At 38.4% G+C, this 18,449-nt stretch overlaps 2 protein-coding genes across 3 annotated transcripts; both read right to left on the reverse strand.

Annotated features, from left to right (window-relative positions):
* Window positions 1-224: 224 nt before the first annotated feature.
* On the reverse strand, window positions 225-4,340 carry LOC135689533 (carbohydrate sulfotransferase 1). 2 transcript variants are annotated; one of them, XM_065206904.1, is made up of 3 exons: window positions 4,200-4,340; window positions 3,029-3,105; window positions 225-2,385 (listed from the first exon to the last, which is right to left on the reverse strand). In XM_065206904.1, exon 3 carries the CDS (start codon window positions 2,382-2,384, stop codon window positions 1,224-1,226), a length of 1,161 nt encoding a protein of 386 aa, XP_065062976.1. In that variant the 5' UTR covers window position 2,385; window positions 3,029-3,105; window positions 4,200-4,340; the 3' UTR covers window positions 225-1,223. The 2 variants fall into 2 exon arrangements, with proteins under 2 accessions (XP_065062976.1, XP_065062893.1); XM_065206821.2 differs by lacking the exon at window positions 3,029-3,105 and having other exon boundaries at window positions 4,200-4,334.
* LOC135689671 (mRNA export factor) lies at window positions 4,041-17,120 on the reverse strand. Its single transcript, XM_065207020.2, has 3 exons — window positions 16,899-17,120; window positions 12,019-12,302; window positions 4,041-5,605 (listed from the first exon to the last, which is right to left on the reverse strand). The coding sequence occupies exons 1-3, from the start codon at window positions 16,972-16,974 to the stop codon at window positions 4,868-4,870; spliced, it is 1,098 nt and encodes a 365-aa protein (XP_065063092.1). The 5' UTR covers window positions 16,975-17,120; the 3' UTR covers window positions 4,041-4,867.
* Window positions 17,121-18,449: the final 1,329 nt, after the last annotated feature.

The raw sequence follows: 18,449 nt of genomic DNA on the forward strand, positions 1-18,449 counted from the left end.
GGTTAATTTAGCCTATGATGGTGATTGCATAAGACACAACTACTTGTCTAACAAAGTACTTGTTGAGCCTCTGTAAAAAATGATAATAAAGATAGTTGCTGCCAGGCGAGGTCTGAACTGGGTGGCAAAGTGGGGATCCCCACCAGGGCCGTTTGCTTTAAAAAGTAAGAAAGGAAATCTATGAGTCTTTTCCACTAAAGTTTGAGAAAATGATATATACAAGCTTTAAATGAACAAAACAAGCTCTATATTCGATCCCTCTTAGGTTACAGAGATGTAATTTACCATAATCTACCAAAAATATGTGACTCTACTGTTAGTATGACTGTTTCAAGTTTAATGGAGAAGCTAGAAGCTGTTCTATGCTTCTCAGCTTAACTGTAACGGGAGCTTGGAGGGAAACGTCTCGAGATAAGCTGTACCTTGATCTCGGGTGGGAATCTCTAAGCCTCCAAAGACGTGGTAGATGCCTAACCCTATTTCACAGAATTGTAAATAATTTTACCCCGGACTACAGAAAAGATCCAATATCATAACTTAAACAGTTCCAATATTCAATTCGAAAACTTGATGCAATCGGTCAAATACGAGCTAGGACAGAAAAAATATCAATCTTCCTTCTTTCTTCTTGTTGTGGCTTTTTTTAAGGAAAAACGACTAACCATGATACGCCCTTCCAAAAAATCTGTATTTGGGATTCATGATCCGAAGGGCCTCAGCTCAGAGTTAGCCAAAGCGAGCAAAATTTTAACAAATTTCAACACAACTTTAGAGACACAACAAACCAGATGTGCCCTAGATTGAGGATACGGAGCACTTTATGCTGCTTTGCCCTTTTTCTGGGTTCAAAGAACTGAGCTCCTCGCTGGAATGTACACTCTATTGCGACCCTATGGATAAATAAAGCCCTGTTGCAAATTTTATTGAATGGTGACACGAGTTTACCAAATTAATGGATAGGCGCATTTTTGAGTTAACAATAAGTTCCTTTACAGTACAGGTTGTTTCATACGCAATATTGTTGGCAATATGGTTCACCAATTTTGTCAGGAAATAGGGTCGGAGCATCCCCGTCCCCTACCCTGACCACAATAGCTAGGGACGAACCTGTCTACTAATTTGACCAAAATCAAAAAGTTCATTAAACATATTAGTATGACGTCATCACTTTGCAACTACGAGTGGTTTATAATTTCTGAAAAAGTACATTCAAAACAAACAAATCAATAGATATCTTCTTTGTAATTGAATCGTGCGAGCAAAGGAACATCCTCTAACTCCACGAGGTATTCATTATTACAATTGCTATACACTGTGTTTTTCACGTTTCTATACCCAAGAATATCCATAACCTCTTTGCAATGCTTTTCGACAATGCGTACAAAATTTGAATTTGCTTCAGTGCGCCAGTTGGGTCTTGTTACAGTCGGGTTTATATATGTTCCGTTTTTTGAGCAGCGCCGTTCATCTTTGTGAATTAACTGCAAGTAATTTTCTTGAAATTCCAAGTTCATTTGCTCTCCAAGAAAGTTTGATAATTTCCTTACCATGGCTAAAGGAGAATGCAGAAAATCCTCATACCGCAAAATGATTATTTTTCTTTTTCCTACAGCAATTCGCCTTATGTTTAGGAGTGATTCTCGGCACCTCTCAGATATATAGTTCTCGAAATATCCCTCAAGCCTGTCACTCACCCAACCTTTATTTAATAACGACCAGAAGGACGCTCTTGGGTCTCTCGTCAAATATACCACATGCATCTCTGTTGTTGCAGGAGTTATTTGGAAAAGCTGGTCTGTCGGTGTTGGGAGACGATGTTCCAGTAACTTCACAAATAACGTTTTACACTTTCTACACAGGCTGTGGAAGATTGTTGTTTTTGGTTCGCTGCACAATCGCGCATTTTTAACGGTTATTGTTCGGCAGAGCTGGGAGAAAGAACTTTCAAAATTCATTGGTGAACTGAAAACTTTACGCAACCAATCCTCTTTTGTTGATGAAAATTTACAGCCGAAAAGTTCTTTTAAAAACGACGTAGCTACCTCTGTGTACTTTCTGGTTGCTTTAGTTGATTTATTTGTCACTTCATTCAGTTTCAAGACAGCTTGAAGAGGCTCATATACGTACAACATTTCCTCATACATGTTGATAACTCTCCCGAGAAAAGTGGAGCCAGATCGAGGCTGTGAAATAAGCACTATGACACGACGACTTTTAGGCAACCTCTTTCCGTGAGATGTGCTTGACAGTGTTAAATTGACGTTGCGCAAATGGATCACGAAAACAAAATAAATCCCAACTGCAGCAAGAATCAGAACCATCAACACCAGATTCCTTATGATTGACATCGCCGAAGTATGAGTTATTCCGAAGGTTGACTTCATTCTAAGAGAAGGCATAATTTAATGATCAAATGGTATCATATAAGCTAAACTTTATTTAGAAACATAGTTTATAGAAACAATTGAATAAAAGATTAACGAACAGTAGACAATCTAATATGATTTGGAAGATCTATGTCAGTACTGTCGTGAGGAAAATTTAAATAAATGGATGCCATTTTGTCTGCATTTTGTCATTCATTACAGTTGAATTCCGTCAAGTCGAACCTTCAAGGGCGTAAGGAATGTCCGACTTAATTGGGGTACGACTTTTGACTTAGCCTGCGTGCAGACTTTACTTTCTGTTGCGAAGGAGAACCAAGTTCCGTCCTGGCTCTCCTTCGCAACGGAAAGTAAAGTTTGCATGCAGGCTACTTTTGACTTGGATAAGGTAGGAAAACCCTTTGGAATTAAAGTCTCTCCCAGAGTCCAGACAAAATTACGGCTTCACGGCTCTGGGCCGGAAGTTAATTTTCCAAAGATGATGTAGTTTTAAGCAAGGTCATTGATAACCTCACAAGAGTATATAAAGTGAGAAAATTTACTTGTGCTTGAATTGAACTTTTCTTTTTCTTGACAAAATGAGAAAGGCAAAGATGATTTACTTAATTTCCCTTTAGAGGAACCCTTACTTAAAAGATACATACCAGGGAAAATTCATCCGGAGGCAGGTTAAGGCGTTTTCTGTTCTCTGGTCTCTCCCACTTAGTGAAAGTCCGAGTATCTGTGATTGAACACCACAGTTTGAAATAAAAACTATAAGAATCTTAATACAATTTTTCGACAAATCAAAGTGCAATGTCCTTAAACTATGCTCTTCATTCTCAAATATATTTCTAAATTTTTAGTCAAATTCAACAATAATTATTTTTGGAATTTGGAAGCAATATTTGTATTGGTAGACACAAATGGCTGCATTATGAGTTATTTAGCATTAATAATTGTCAAGGAAAAGTAGACGAGAAAACTTATTGAAATGTAAGACAGAGAAGTTTCTAATGTCCTTAAGTTTTTAACACAAGATTTAGGGAGGGAATCTAGTGAACATGAAAACAGTTGATCGAAAGTTTTCAATTCAGTATGAAGTGCCAGTGTGCTTTCTCATTGAACTTATACTGTCATTCAGGCACTGTCGATGTGAACAAATAATCTGATTGGCTTCTAACATCTTTTCATATATTTTGAAAGCAGTGAAACCTAACCCAAAAAAATAAAGTAGTCTGAGCTTTATTCTTCTATATTAGTAGTAGATGGGACTTAGCTGTTGTTTTTAACTAACAGTGTATTAATCCAGATATCGCATTAAAAACAGCAAACACCATAATTACAGAACTCACTCAGGAATTCTTTAGAAAATTAATTTACCTTGAAAATTCCCTGCGAATATCAGATTTGCTCGGTCTGAGAAAGGAGGAAGCACTGCTTTCTAAGCTTCTATTTCTGCCCCCATTACACAATTTTTGATAAGGATGAATTTTAGAAGAATATTGAGGATCGACAATTTGACCCTCTTTTCTTTAAATTCAAACCATACTCGTGACGTTGACAAATAAGCTGACGGATATGAAGTGAGACGTGGCTTTTTAACTCACCAGATAGAGGCAGCGTAGTTTACTAACCCACAAAAAGCGGTAGTGTATACGAAAAAGAATAACAATATTTACCAAAGGGAATAATATTCAAACAAACAAGCCAACTTGGTTATCGAATGATAGTATGAACCTGTTCAATAATCGTTTTACAAAATTATGCATCGGTATTAAGCTACTACTGAAATACTTATCTTAAAATGTGCTTGACAACAACATTTATACTCACATTACCAGGATCCAGTGTGGATAGCATCTGTTCCTGGATTAGTGGTTTTAAGCAAAGCAGGAAATATTTTCAGTATTGTTCCTGTCCTTGCAATGTTCCTTCCAGGCATGTTCTTTGCTTATGGTTACAATTGTCTACTGGTCGGTATGAGCAAAGATTTGGTTAATTAAAACTTCTAAAGTTTGCCACGAAAATTTTCAATAAAACTAGATTAACAGCAAGGATTATGAATGATACGTGCAACGTACACCTTTTGCATCAAAATACGTCAGCTTAGGGCCTAGGATTCAAGCTCTATAACAACAAACAGGTACTGCAATTGGACAAATCAAATAGCTACGAAAACAGGTATGAAAAATTAATCATGGTTGACTAAAACAGCGGCTAGAATAAAGCATTCAAGAAACGAACAATATTTCATTCACTGATTGAAGAGCATATTGTTGACGTAATATTTATGGCAGCGATGTCTGAAAATAACACGATCAAAACTGTTTACATTCTGTATTCTTTGGCATTTTTATAACAAGTTACGTCCCAAGAACTAAGTTGAATTTCCACTGATGACAGAAGAATTCGACTACTAAGTTCTATCAAAATGTCTCTAAGGCTTACGGTTACAATAAATCTGTCCAGACAAAATCAGATTCAAACCATTATGCGAAAGCCTACTTCTTATTTCGAGGTTTTAGTTCATCCGAACATTTTCTTAGATAGATTACAGGTTTTGTCTGCGGATTGAAATACTCGTGGCCTTTTGCCCAATCATAACCAACAGCATAAACAAATATATCCCCAGTGGAATTGAATCCACAACAAGTGATTGGCTGTTGACATTGTTCTGATGTTTTCAATTTTGTCCTTGCATCTTTGTCCCAGAAACTGAACCTGCCATCTGAGCCAACCGTTGCCAAGGTACCATGTTGTGGGTTAAACGCGATGTCGTTTACAGCAAATATGTCTTGCGTCTGGGCCGTAGTTGTCACATCTGTGCGATGACACTTGAACGTGAAGTTGTCACGCGGGTTCTGCGGGTTGATGTATTGAATGGCAACTCGCCCTTCAACGGAGCCTAGTGCAAAACCAGTGGGTGCATTTTTCTTGTCTCGGAAGATCGATATACACCTATGTTGATACTTTAAAGGGGATTCAATACGCTTAAATTCTGAAGGAGTGTTTTCGAGCTGATAGACAATGATTCCTTTCTGTGCCGTTGTAACAACTCCCATAGGATAAACTACATCAGCAGAGTAACATCTTTCTTTCAAATCAAGGGATAAAACTGGTGTTGGCTGTCGGAGATCCCAAAATCTCAAAGACTTGTCCCAACTTCCGGTCATAAGGCATTGATAATTTGGAGCTTGTATCCAATGACAAGTTTTGATAGGTGCATCGTGTTGAGCAACCTGAATTGAAAACGAAGAAGTTTGTAAAATAAACCACCAATGGTTTTTTGTTAGCGAACAAAGTAATTAAATATTTTACATACCGCGCAGATAGAATGAGTACATACGAGATATAAATATGCAGAGTGTCTCATGCTATAGCACTTTTGTGCCAACTTGAAACACATAATAGAAACTTTGAATTCCTTGACGGAATAAACGATTAAAGGTACTATGTTTGAGGCACGTGGGTCACTTGCATAGAAAAGCTAGAAGACAGTTCACTATGCCATTTCCTCCTTCCACAAAGTTAGACTAATCTAATGGCAAGATCAGAGGGTAATCTCTCTTGTTCTTTGCTCCCTCTAATAAGCTCTCCTTTTGTTTATATCTGTTTCATTGCTGACTATCGAACTAAACAGTTCTTTTTCGGAAAAAACAGCAACAGAACGTTGTGCTATTCACGCAATCGACAAGCATAAAGATGGTTATGAATTCTTCATCGCCTTCTCTCCGCATTGAGGCTAGCTGTGCATGCACAGCTCATTACGTTCTGACTATAGATGTATTCCTATTGGCTATTCCAACTCGCTCTTGACAGCAATAAATCAAAAAAGGAGTATATCAACCCCAACACAATCATTAAGCATCAAGATGATTATGAATTCTTCATCGCCTCCTCTCCGCATCGAGGCTAGCTGTGCATGCACAGCTCATTACGTTCTGACTAGAGATGTATTCCTATTGGCTATTCCAACTCGCTCTTGACAGCAATAAATCAAAAAAGGAGTATATCAACCCCAACACAACCATTAAGCATCAAGATGATTATGAATTCTTCATCGCCTCCTCTCCGCATCGAGGCTAGCTGTGCATGCACAGCTCATTACGTTCTGACTAGAGATGTATTCCTATTGGCAATTCCAACTCGCTCTTGACAGCAATAGATCAAAAAAGGAGTATATCAACCCCAACACAATCATTAAGCATCAAGATGATTATGAATTCTTCATCGCCTCCTCTCCGCATCGAGGCTCGCTGTGCATGCACAGCTCATTACGTTCTGACTAGAGATGTATTCCTATTGGCTATTCCAACTCGCTCTTGACAGCAATAAATCAAAAAAGGAGTATATCAACCCCAACACAATCATTAAGCATCAAGATGATTATGAATTCTTCATCGCCTCCTCTCCGCATCAAGGCTCGCTGTGCATGCACAGCTCATTACGTTCTGACTAGAGATGTATTCCTATTGGCTATTCCAACTCGCTCTTGACAGCAATAAATCAAAAAAGGAGTATATCAACCCCAACACAATCATTAAGCATCAAGATGATTATGAATTCTTCATCGCCTCCTCTCCGCATCAAGGCTCGCTGTGCATGCACAGCTCATTACGTTCTGACTATAGATGTATTCCTATTGGCTATTCCAACTCGCTCTTGACAGCAATAAATCAAAAAAGGAGTATATCAACCCCAACACAATCATTAAGCATCAAGATGATTATGAATTCTTCATCGCCTCCTCTCCGCATCGAGGCTCGCTGTGCATGCACAGCTCATTACGTTCTGACTAGAGATGTATGCTTATTGGCTATTCCAATTCGCTCTTGACAGCAATAGATCAAAAAAGGAGTACATCAACCTCAACACAATCATTAAGCATCAAGATGATTATGAATTCTTCATCGCCTCCTCTCCGCATCAAGGCTCGCTGTGCATGCACAGCTCATTACGTTCTGACTAGAGATGTATGCTTATTGGCTATTCCAATTCGCTCTTGACAGCAATAGATCAAAAAAGGAGTACATCAACCTCAACACAATCATTAAGCATCAAGATGATTATGAATTCTTCATCGCCTCCTCTCCGCATCAAGGCTCGCTGTGCATGCACAGCTCATTACGTTCTGACTAGAGATGTATTCCTATTGGCTATTCCAATTCGCTCTTGACAGCAATAGATCAAAAAAGGAGTACATCAACCTCAACACAATCATTAAGCATCAAGATGATTATGAATTCTTCATCGCCTCCTCTCCGCATCAAGGCTCGCTGTGCATGCACAGCTCATTACGTTCTGACTATAGATGTATTCCTATTGGCTATTCCAACTCGCTCTTGACAGCAATAAATCAAAAAAGGAGTATATCAACCCTAACACAATCATTAAGCATCAAGATGATTATGAATTCTTCATCGCCTCCTCTCCGCATCAAGGCTCGCTGTGCATGCACAGCCCATTACGTTCTGACTATAGATGTATTCCTATTGGCTATTCCAACTCGCTCTTGACAGCAATAAATCAAAAAAGGAGTATATCAACCCTAACACAATCATTAAGCATCAAGATGATTATGAATTCTTCATCGCCTCCTCTCCGCATCAAGGCTCGCTGTGCATGCACAGCCCATTACGTTCTGACTATAGATGTATTCCTATTGGCTATTCCAACTCGCCCTTGACAGCAATAAATCAAAAAAGGAGTTTATCAACCCCAACACAATCATTAAGCATCAAGATGATTATGAATTCTTCATCGCCTCCTCTCCGCATCAAGGCTCGCTGTGCATGCACAGCCCATTACGTTCTGACTATAGATGTATTCCTATTGGCTATTCCAACTCGCTCTTGACAGCAATAAATCAAAAAAGGAGTATATCAACCCTAACACAATCATTAAGCATCAAGATGATTATGAATTCTTCATCGCCTCCTCTCCGCATCAAGGCTCGCTGTGCATGCACAGCTCATTACGTTCTGACTAGAGATGTATGCTTATTGGCTATTCCAACTCGCCCTTGACAGCAATAAATCAAAAAAGGAGTTTATCAACCCCAACACAATCATTAAGCATCAAGATGATTATGAATTCTTCATCGCCTCCTCTCCGCATCAAGGCTCGCTGTGCATGCACAGCTCATTACGTTCTGACTAGAGATGTATGCTTATTGGCTATTCCAACTCGCTCTTGACAGCAATAGATCAAAAAAGGAGTATATCAACCCCAACACAACCATTAAGCATCAAGATGATTATGAATTCTTCATCGCCTCCTCTCCGCATCGAGGCTAGCTGTGCATGCACAGCTCATTACGTTCTGACTAGAGATGTATTCCTATTGGCTATTCCAACTCGCTCTTGACAGCAATAGATCAAAAAAGGAGTATATCAACCCCAACACAATCATTAAGCATCAAGATGATTATGAATTCTTCATCGCCTCCTCTCCGCATCAAGGCTCGCTGTGCATGCACAGCTCATTACGTTCTGACTAGAGATGTATGCTTATTGGCTATTCCAACTCGCTCTTGACAGCAATAGATCAAAAAAGGAGTTTATCAACCCCAACACAATCATTAAGCATCAAGATGATTATGAATTCTTCATCGCCTCCTCTCCGCATCAAGGCTCGCTGTGCATGCACAGCTCATTACGTTCTGACTAGAGATGTATGCTTATTGGCTATTCCAACTCGCTCTTGACAGCAATAAATTAAAAAAGGAGTATATCAACCCCAACACAATCATTAAGCATCAAGATGATTATGAATTCTTCATCGCCTCCTCTCCGCATCGAGGCTCGCTGTGCATGCACAGCTCATTACGTTCTGACTAGAGATGTATGCTTATTGGCTATTCCAACTCGCTCTTGACAGCAATAGATCAAAAAAGGAGTATATCAACCCCAACACAATCATTAAGCATCAAGATGATTATGAATTCTTCATCGCCTCCTCTCCGCATCAAGGCTCGCTGTGCATGCACAGCTCATTACGTTCTGACTAGAGATGTATTCCTATTGGCTATTCCAACTCGCTCTTGACAGCAATAGATCAAAAAAGGAGTATATCAACCCCAACACAATCATTAAGCATCAAGATGATTATGAATTCTTCATCGCCTCCTCTCCGCATCAAGGCTCGCTGTGCATGCACAGCTCATTACGTTCTGACTAGAGATGTATTCCTATTGGCTATTCCAACTCGCTCTTGACAGCAATAAATCAAAAAAGGAGTATATCAACCCCAACACAATCATTAAGCATCAAGATGATTATGAATTCTTCATCGCCTCCTCTCCGCATCAAGGCTCGCTGTGCATGCACAGCTCATTACGTTCTGACTAGAGATGTATTCCTATTGGCTATTCCAACTCGCTCTTGACAGCAATAAATCAAAAAAGGAGTATATCAACCCCAACACAATCATTAAGCATCAAGATGATTATGAATTCTTCATCGCCTCCTCTCCGCATCAAGGCTCGCTGTGCATGCACAGCTCATTACGTTCTGACTAGAGATGTATGCTTATTGGCTATTCCAACTCGCCCTTGACAGCAATAAATCAAAAAAGGAGTTTATCAACCCCAACACAATCATTAAGCATCAAGATGATTATGAATTCTTCATCGCCTCCTCTCCGCATCAAGGCTCGCTGTGCATGCACAGCTCATTACGTTCTGACTAGAGATGTATGCTTATTGGCTATTCCAACTCGCTCTTGACAGCAATAGATCAAAAAAGGAGTATATCAACCCCAACACAATCATTAAGCATCAAGATGATTATGAATTCTTCATCGCCTCCTCTCCGCATCAAGGCTCGCTGTGCATGCACAGCCCATTACGTTCTGACTATAGATGTATTCCTATTGGCTATTCCAACTCGCCCTTGACAGCAATAAATCAAAAAAGGAGTTTATCAACCCCAACACAATCATTAAGCATCAAGATGATTATGAATTCTTCATCGCCTCCTCTCCGCATCAAGGCTCGCTGTGCATGCACAGCCCATTACGTTCTGACTATAGATGTATTCCTATTGGCTATTCCAACTCGCTCTTGACAGCAATAAATCAAAAAAGGAGTATATCAACCCTAACACAATCATTAAGCATCAAGATGATTATGAATTCTTCATCGCCTCCTCTCCGCATCAAGGCTCGCTGTGCATGCACAGCTCATTACGTTCTGACTAGAGATGTATGCTTATTGGCTATTCCAACTCGCCCTTGACAGCAATAAATCAAAAAAGGAGTTTATCAACCCCAACACAATCATTAAGCATCAAGATGATTATGAATTCTTCATCGCCTCCTCTCCGCATCAAGGCTCGCTGTGCATGCACAGCTCATTACGTTCTGACTAGAGATGTATGCTTATTGGCTATTCCAACTCGCTCTTGACAGCAATAGATCAAAAAAGGAGTATATCAACCCCAACACAATCATTAAGCATCAAGATGATTATGAATTCTTCATCGCCTCCTCTCCGCATCAAGGCTCGCTGTGCATGCACAGCTCATTACGTTCTGACTAGAGATGTATGCTTATTGGCTATTCCAACTCGCTCTTGACAGCAATAAATCAAAAAAGGAGTATATCAACCCCAACACAATCATTAAGCATCAAGATGATTATGAATTCTTCATCGCCTCCTCTCCGCATCAAGGCTCGCTGTGCATGCACAGCTCATTACGTTCTGACTAGAGATGTATTCCTATTGGCTATTCCAACTCGCTCTTGACAGCAATAGATCAGAAAAGGAGTATATCAACCCCAACACAATCATTAAGCATCAAGATGATTATGAATTCTTCAGGACATGACGCATTCACAGTGAAGCCTGATTGTTCACTAGAGATGCTTTCGTTTTATAATAACAGTTTCTACCTAATAAATCAAATGGCTCGGTAATTCGTTTATAACAATTAGTAAATTTGATGGGACTTTACACAACAGGGATGTATTAACTCGTATAATTGTTTTTATAGACAAAATGTGTTGCATTGTGATTAGAAAATCCTTTGCATTATAAAAAAGATTTTAAGAAACTTGGATGAGCACTAAGCACTAAGTACTAGGTACTAAAGTCTTTTGATTTGGCATCCTAATTTTGGCATTCTCATTTTTGGGACCTAAAATTGCCTTATTGTTTTGAAGTTGAGCATTTTTGGAAGAATATAAACATATATTGGCATGAAAATAACAATAACAAATAATGGAGATCAAAATGCAAAGTATGCTTTCTTTTCCAAAGAAAAAGCAACAAAATAAAATATTTTGGACTCCTTTTTATTAAAATGGAAATTTTATCACAATTTCCTAATTTTCTTGTGCCTAGCTCTAAAGTTTCTTAAATTTTTGGTCAACCTAGTACAAGTTTCTTTCAAAACAGTTTCTTGTAAATAAGAAGTGTGTACTATATACAGTTTAATAATGACAATATCTTCAACTAATAAATGGATCAATTTCTCTTGATTTTGACTTTACTACAAATTTTTACATAGATGAAAAACCATGAAGTTATTCTTTCAATTTCATGGAATTGCATCATACAACTTTGAATGTGAAAATGGTTAAGTTCTAACCAACCAAAGAAAGGCAAACTGCGGTTATTTCCTAGAAGAATACCTATAAAATCACTTTGTACCTGTGTTGCTTGATTGGATTGCAAGTCCCACATTTTAGCCATGTTATCGGCACCAGCAGTGAAAACTTTGGTACCATCGTCATGCCAACAAGAATCCAGAATGGGCTTTGTGTGACTCTGCATTGCTTTGGCTACACTTTGACCAGTTTGCTGTATTTCCCAACATCTTATATTGTTGTCCCAAGATGAAGCAACAAGAAAATTTGCCTTTGGACTGAATTGAACTGAGCTAATTGTATCATCTCCCGGCTGAGAGACCTCCAAGTCTTTATTTGGGTTGGCAGCTATAGGAAATAAAGCTCTTTTAAGGATACTATTGTAGGCAGTGAATAACAATAACAACCCTGGTGAAAAATCTTACAGGGTCCTACAAAAAATCCTGCAAGATCCTGTGTGCGTAGGATCTGATGCAAGATCCTACATAAGGATCCTGTAGGACAAAAACAACTTAAGATCTTACACAATGGTCAACAAAAACAATCATATTCATATCTAATGTAAGCATTTTTTCATCAGGCCTCTCAGTTTGAGGAGAGTGATTGCACACCCACTCCTCAGCACATGCAAGACAGGACAAGTTAAGCATTTTGTCACGCACCTTCTTCTAAAACAAAAACAATTTAGCATGCCTTGGCCATTTCCAAAGATTACTTTCTTATCAGAAATTTTGTCTTGTTGCCCCAAGAATAATATTTTAATTATAGCAATCCATTTAGGGAATCACTAGCCTGGGTCACAGACCATACCTTTATTCTCAGATATTGTATGTGATGCAATTGCATGACACGATATGCATTTTTAAGAAATGGAAAACTTTCTGTGCTGCTTGAGTGTAAGGAAAGAACCACTCTAAATCTGTGTCCCTACTCTTAACATAACAGGAAGTAATTTTTAGATTAAAAACATGTTTAAAGTCTAGTTATGCTTGTTCAGTACAACTTTATATTTTACAACTTTATACAACTTCAGTACAACAACGTTCAATACTGCTACAACTTTATATTTGAAAATGGCATGAAAAAGTAAGCATTAGATAAGAATACTGAAGCTTTTCATCTCACAAAAAACTCTACGCTAGGAAATATATATAACCCAGTTGTGGATCAAAATAGGCCAATCAAAAATGCGAGCACATGACTGTTGAAATTGCGCAATCAGTACAACTTGCCTATTGAAAAAGTTACCAATGGAGTCCTTAGGTCAAAATGAACTCCTTCCGTCTACACAAAAGCAGTTTTTCATATTTATGTAGATCAATTCCAGAACTGCTAGATGGATTGACAATTGGACTTTGCCAATAATCTGAAACATGTCGCCATTATAGCTTTTAGCACAATCTTGGTTTTCCAGTAAATGCTACCTGATAGCGGAATTGCATTTTTAACTAGGTTTTTTTGACCTGCAAGACCAAGGAGGCTGTTCTCTTTGTGGAAGAGTTTTGATTCATAACACAACATAACACAAATATCACAAACAAACATAACACAAATATCGCAAATCCACCTATTGCTAGCTCAAGTGGGTTATCAGGTCCATTTGCCAACAAAGTGGGTGAGCCATCCTTTTTTGTCTACAGGCCCTCCTGCTGGAGAAAGCTGGCAAAGAGCATTTCCCAATTTTTCATAACAAGGTTTTTGACAGATATTTTATTGTTTTTATGTCCTGACGGGCAGTACTGGCATGGCCCAGAATCTTGATCCTAAATAAAATAAACTGGTGTGGGGTGAATGGTCATGGAAACCAGCAGCCAGTTCTATTCTATCTTAAGCATACCGTTAGTAATGCTTGCAAAATGTTTAATGTGCAGTCCTTTTTGTGAGCAAAATTACATGTGTGAGGCAAATTGCAGATGTAAACAAGTTTGCGTGTGCGATCGCACTTGTAAGAAAATTTGAAGTGCCAACCTGATAAAATTGGTAAAGGGAGCAAGAAAGGTAAAAGCCACTCGAATACGGCCAAGAGCAAAACACAATTCAATCAATACATAACAGATTTTGTTGCCCTTAGCAGCCATCTTTCAAAAGTTGTTGTCACTCTCCAAAGTTACAAGAGCAAATAAAAACTGTTTCCAACAGCTACTTGCTTTCAGGGCACAATTACGTTTTGTCTGGAAATCAGTTATTACACTTAACATGCTACTGGCGACTTAGCTGAAAGACGAGACACTAAGTGGAAAGGAGCATTAAGTCAAAAGCCAAATATCACTTCTGAATTTTGGAAAAATCACATTGTGGTCAAAAGTGCTAATCAAGTAAAATGGGAAAAGGATAAACAATCACGAGACCATGGGAAATTGTTGTTAACAGAAAACTGCAAAAACATCTGTTTGCACGTGTGATGAAAACTTAACTTGCAGGAGTGTAGGCATGTGCGGGTGCGATTGCACATGCTAAACGAAAAGGACTGAATATGACTAAATAACTTTGTGAATTAGACAACTCCTACTAAATTCAACAACAGCCATGAAATTAAGTTTTTATTACATCTTTTTCAGCTTTATACCAGTTTGGTCAATGTTAAGTTAAATTATTTCTTTGAATTCTGTGTTATATCTGCATGGAGATATTTAGTTGAATTTTACTGACTGCAATCTGTTCTGTGCTGGACAGCCAGATGACAAAGTTTACTTTACAACTCACTCTTCAAAAAATTTTAGATCAAACAAACAACACAAACATTGAGAAGAGCAGCAAAACGATCTTCAATCTTCAATCGTTAACTCTTAAAGGCTATACAACCAATCTGGAGCTTTTACTCAAGGAGCATTAAAAAAAGGAAAATTAACTCAGGAGTAGGATCAATACCATTTCCACCCAGCGCTCCAGTTTGTTGATTTCTACAAAATGTTGCATTTGATTTTGGTTCAACAAATCCAAGCAAAGGTTGGCTATTGCCAGAGTGGAAGCGGTGTTAATCATGAACAAGGGATAAGAAAAGGCTAACAAAAGAGGCTAACAAAAGAGTAAAAATTGTCTCTAATAAGTCTATACTAGGGTCCAGGTGTTGGTGGAGGCCACCTTCACCCACTGACGTGGACACAAGCTGTAATCTGAAATAATAAATCTGTGAACCATTCACTTGAAAAAGGTCACAGAATTTGGGAAAGCATGGGTGATGTTGGTGGTCTAGATTGTCCTGTAGAGCTCAGCTAAATCTGGCGTTGATGAGGAATCCTGCCATGCCCATATGCATGGTGGGAATATCTGGCAGGGAGAAAAAATGGAATGCACTATGGAGGTTGAATAGCCATTTGTAAGAGCGAGCTCAGCAAAATATCAAGAAGAATTTGCTTTCTAGAAAAGTGCAATGTTTATTGAATTTAATAAAATAAGTTTAAAGTATCTGAAAATTTAAAGATTTTACGAAGTAGCGGAAATATCTTATACAATGTTTCTGCTATCTCGTGTTATCTCCAAATTGTTTAAGAAAGTATGTTAAAGCATGCTAAAGTGGTGAAATAGAGCTCTTTTTTGCTGGAAGAAGGCTTATTGTTAGACCATGTTCAATGTTTTGCCAATATCGAGCAGGAGAAAAAAGAGGTGTGGTATCTTTCAGCCAATCAGGTACTTTTACATTCTAAAACAAGATGAGGAATCCTGCCATGCCCATATGCATGGTGGGAATATCTGGCAGGGAGAAAAAATGGAATGCACAAGGTCAGTTTAGTGCTGTGCCCCAAGGTCAATTGAAACAATAAACCAACTCTTCTATAGCTCTGTTATGAAAGCCAATCTTTGAAGGCCATTTGAAAAATAAAAGGGAGTTTGTACGTGGAAAATTTTCATGTGCCAGATGGCAAAGTTTGGGAATGCACAGGGATCATGTTCCTTGTGCAATAATTTTTTCCTCAAATCCTTTAAAGTTAGATTAATTACTCCATCCCTGCGCACAGCCTCACTACGAGGCATACAGATGCTATTTAAAAATGAAATACTCAGCTTTCAAACTATTTTTTGCAACACAACCTGTACCATTGCAAGCATAAGATGCAAAAAATATTTCCCAGTGCACCACATATAGTTTGTAGGTGCACAAGATCTAGTCAAACACTGCCATACGCTGCAGCCTGAAAGTTTCTGAAAATTTAACTAACAACCCTCCCCCTGCACCACCATAGCGCTGGCCCAGCACAAACCAGTTCCTATACTAAAACTTGTCATTTTTGTTGTATATGATATATACACTCTATTACAGTCAGTTCTCTTGCAGGTGTTAAATCTTAGAAAATGGGTGCCAAACTAGCTATAAACAGGGAGGTTTGCAAAAACATGTAAGCTAATATTTGCTATAATTTCCTGTTCTTTTTTAGGACGTCAATTCCCGAGAATATTAAGGGCGCCAAATTGAAATCAGCAACGAGGCCCAGTCTGCAGAGTATGGCATGTGCACACCGGAGATATTTTTGTGCAAAACCTGTTGCACACCAGGTGTTTTTGGGTGTGGCAACTAAGATGGGTGTGGCTTGGTGTGGTCCCATAGAAAAGGTCAGCTGATAAAAACAAGCACAGTTTTGTAGGAGCAATTTGAGGTATCATGAATCTTACTTGACAAATATACAAATAAAAACTTGCGCTATCTTCAACAGTATACATCACATGCATTTTTACGGTGAAATGCAAATTCACAAATTTTAACCACAACAGGGGAAAATAGTCGCTGCACACCAGCACACCAGACATTTTTGGTGGTGCACACCAGCACACCAGACATTTTTGGTGGTGCACACCGGCACACCAGGCTTTTTGCTCGTGCACACCGGAGATCTCGTCGAAAAGTGCCATACTCTGCAGACCGGAACGAGGCGAGACAGACAGACATAAGACAGTAGGCCCATTGTACTGAGTCCATTTTGCTGTAAGATTGAAGAATATTTTCGTTACCGTTCGTAGCAGTTGAACCAAACAGACTAGAACCAGCTGATGTGGCTCCAAATGCACTTGAAGTTGTCCCGAACATCTCTTCTGATTGTGGTACTTTCCTTTGCTTTCGACTCGTGAGCAATATTACTTGATGGCCTCGTATAGGATATTGAATTGGATCGTAGACGGGTCTAATTCCAAGAAAAAATGCGTGCGGGAAACGAAATTTCGATTCATGAAACTGTTGTATTAGAAAAATTGAAACGTGGTCGAAACCAAGGGCGTTAATTTGATATCACCCTAAATTCTCGAATAAGCCTCCAGGAGTTTTTACATGGGGTCTTGTTTGAGAGGGATGGGGATATAGTCACTATTCATGTACATTCATAAGAGGAGCTGGATATAGTCACTACCAAAAATACTGTATAAATTTTGTCTTTAAACTCTTTTGCTTGATTCCAAGTACCTGTTTGAGTTTGTGAAATTTTTCAAAATTGCCTTTTGACTTAAATTTTGAAGTCTAGGCAGCAGTGGCGTAGATAGGAACATTCATAGGAGGGGCAAGAAATTTAAATTTTCCGACGAAAATCTTCATAAATTTTCATAAATTTGAGCAAAATATAACGACATTGGTACTGAAATAAAACAGTAAATTTATATACTCTTGCCACTTTTTTAAAACAAGTGCCATAAATTCTACTATTTGTAGATTTTTCTGATCTGCTCTAAAAAGGAGATATCAATAAGGTATGATAAATTTTTAAGTATCATACCTTATTGAAAGAGATGGCCAGCCTTATGCGGAACAACGACAGAAATGGTTATATTCACCTTTAAAACCTTTCTTCTCAAAGTGCAACACTTTTATAAAAGAGACAATCATGTTATATTTCCGACAAGATCAGAAATTTTCCAACACAATAACAGTTTAACTTTACAGGGGGGTTTCTCCCCCCTCTGGTCGCACCTCTATCTACGCCACTTCTAGGCAGCTCAGTTATCAAAGCCAAGGGTTATAGTTTCAATAGCCAGAACAAAGCAGAATTATCTATAAGAGCTCGTTTCGGTTCGGTTCGGTTCATTTTTCTGTTTGAGTCAATGTTCTGTGGACGATAATTTATATGAAGAACACTTACTTTCGAATTAACTATTCCTACAAGGAAAGATATATTTTCATTGACTCAAGGAGGACTTTTCAGCTCCAATTTCGTTTTGTATATTTTGTTTGTCAACAATTGTAACTTTTCTAACGAGAACTGAGAGGACATGTTATTTGTGTAACATTGTATCAAAGTCGGATCTCGTATCTTTGTAACTGCAATGCCCGTTCGTGAATACGTTTAACTTTGTTGTTCCACTTTCTATCACAAAATATCCAACCAAGCGTACTGTAGTCGAATGGAACAAAATGAAGACCTTCGTTTAAGAAAGTGAGAATTCTCGAAAGTGCATGTAGCTTTTGATCAGTCTTTTGCAAATAGACCTTAATTTTTGTTTAAAGGATAATTATGGTCTAGTATAATTTCTCTAAGAATTTTTTCCTTTGATCTCCACTGTGGTTACGGTTTCAAT

Source organism: Rhopilema esculentum, chromosome 17 (assembly GCF_057945365.1).
Source record: "Rhopilema esculentum isolate cy_ngs chromosome 17, ASM5794536v1, whole genome shotgun sequence".
Lineage (NCBI taxonomy): Eukaryota > Metazoa > Cnidaria > Scyphozoa > Rhizostomeae > Rhizostomatidae > Rhopilema > Rhopilema esculentum.

Coding starts and splice junctions, on each gene's coding strand:
- LOC135689533 (XM_065206904.1), bottom strand. CDS start 2,384: ATGAAGTCAACCTTCGGAATAACTCATACTTCGGCGATGTCAATCATA.
- LOC135689671 (XM_065207020.2), bottom strand. CDS start 16,974: ATGTTCGGGACAACTTCAAGTGCATTTGGAGCCACATCAGCTGGTTCT. Junction 12,303..16,898: donor TGGTTCAACTGCTACGAACG/GTAACGAAAATA, acceptor TATTTCCTATAG/CTGCCAACCCAAATAAAGAC. Junction 5,606..12,018: donor AATCCAATCAAGCAACACAG/GTACAAAGTGAT, acceptor TTTTCAATTCAG/GTTGCTCAACACGATGCACC.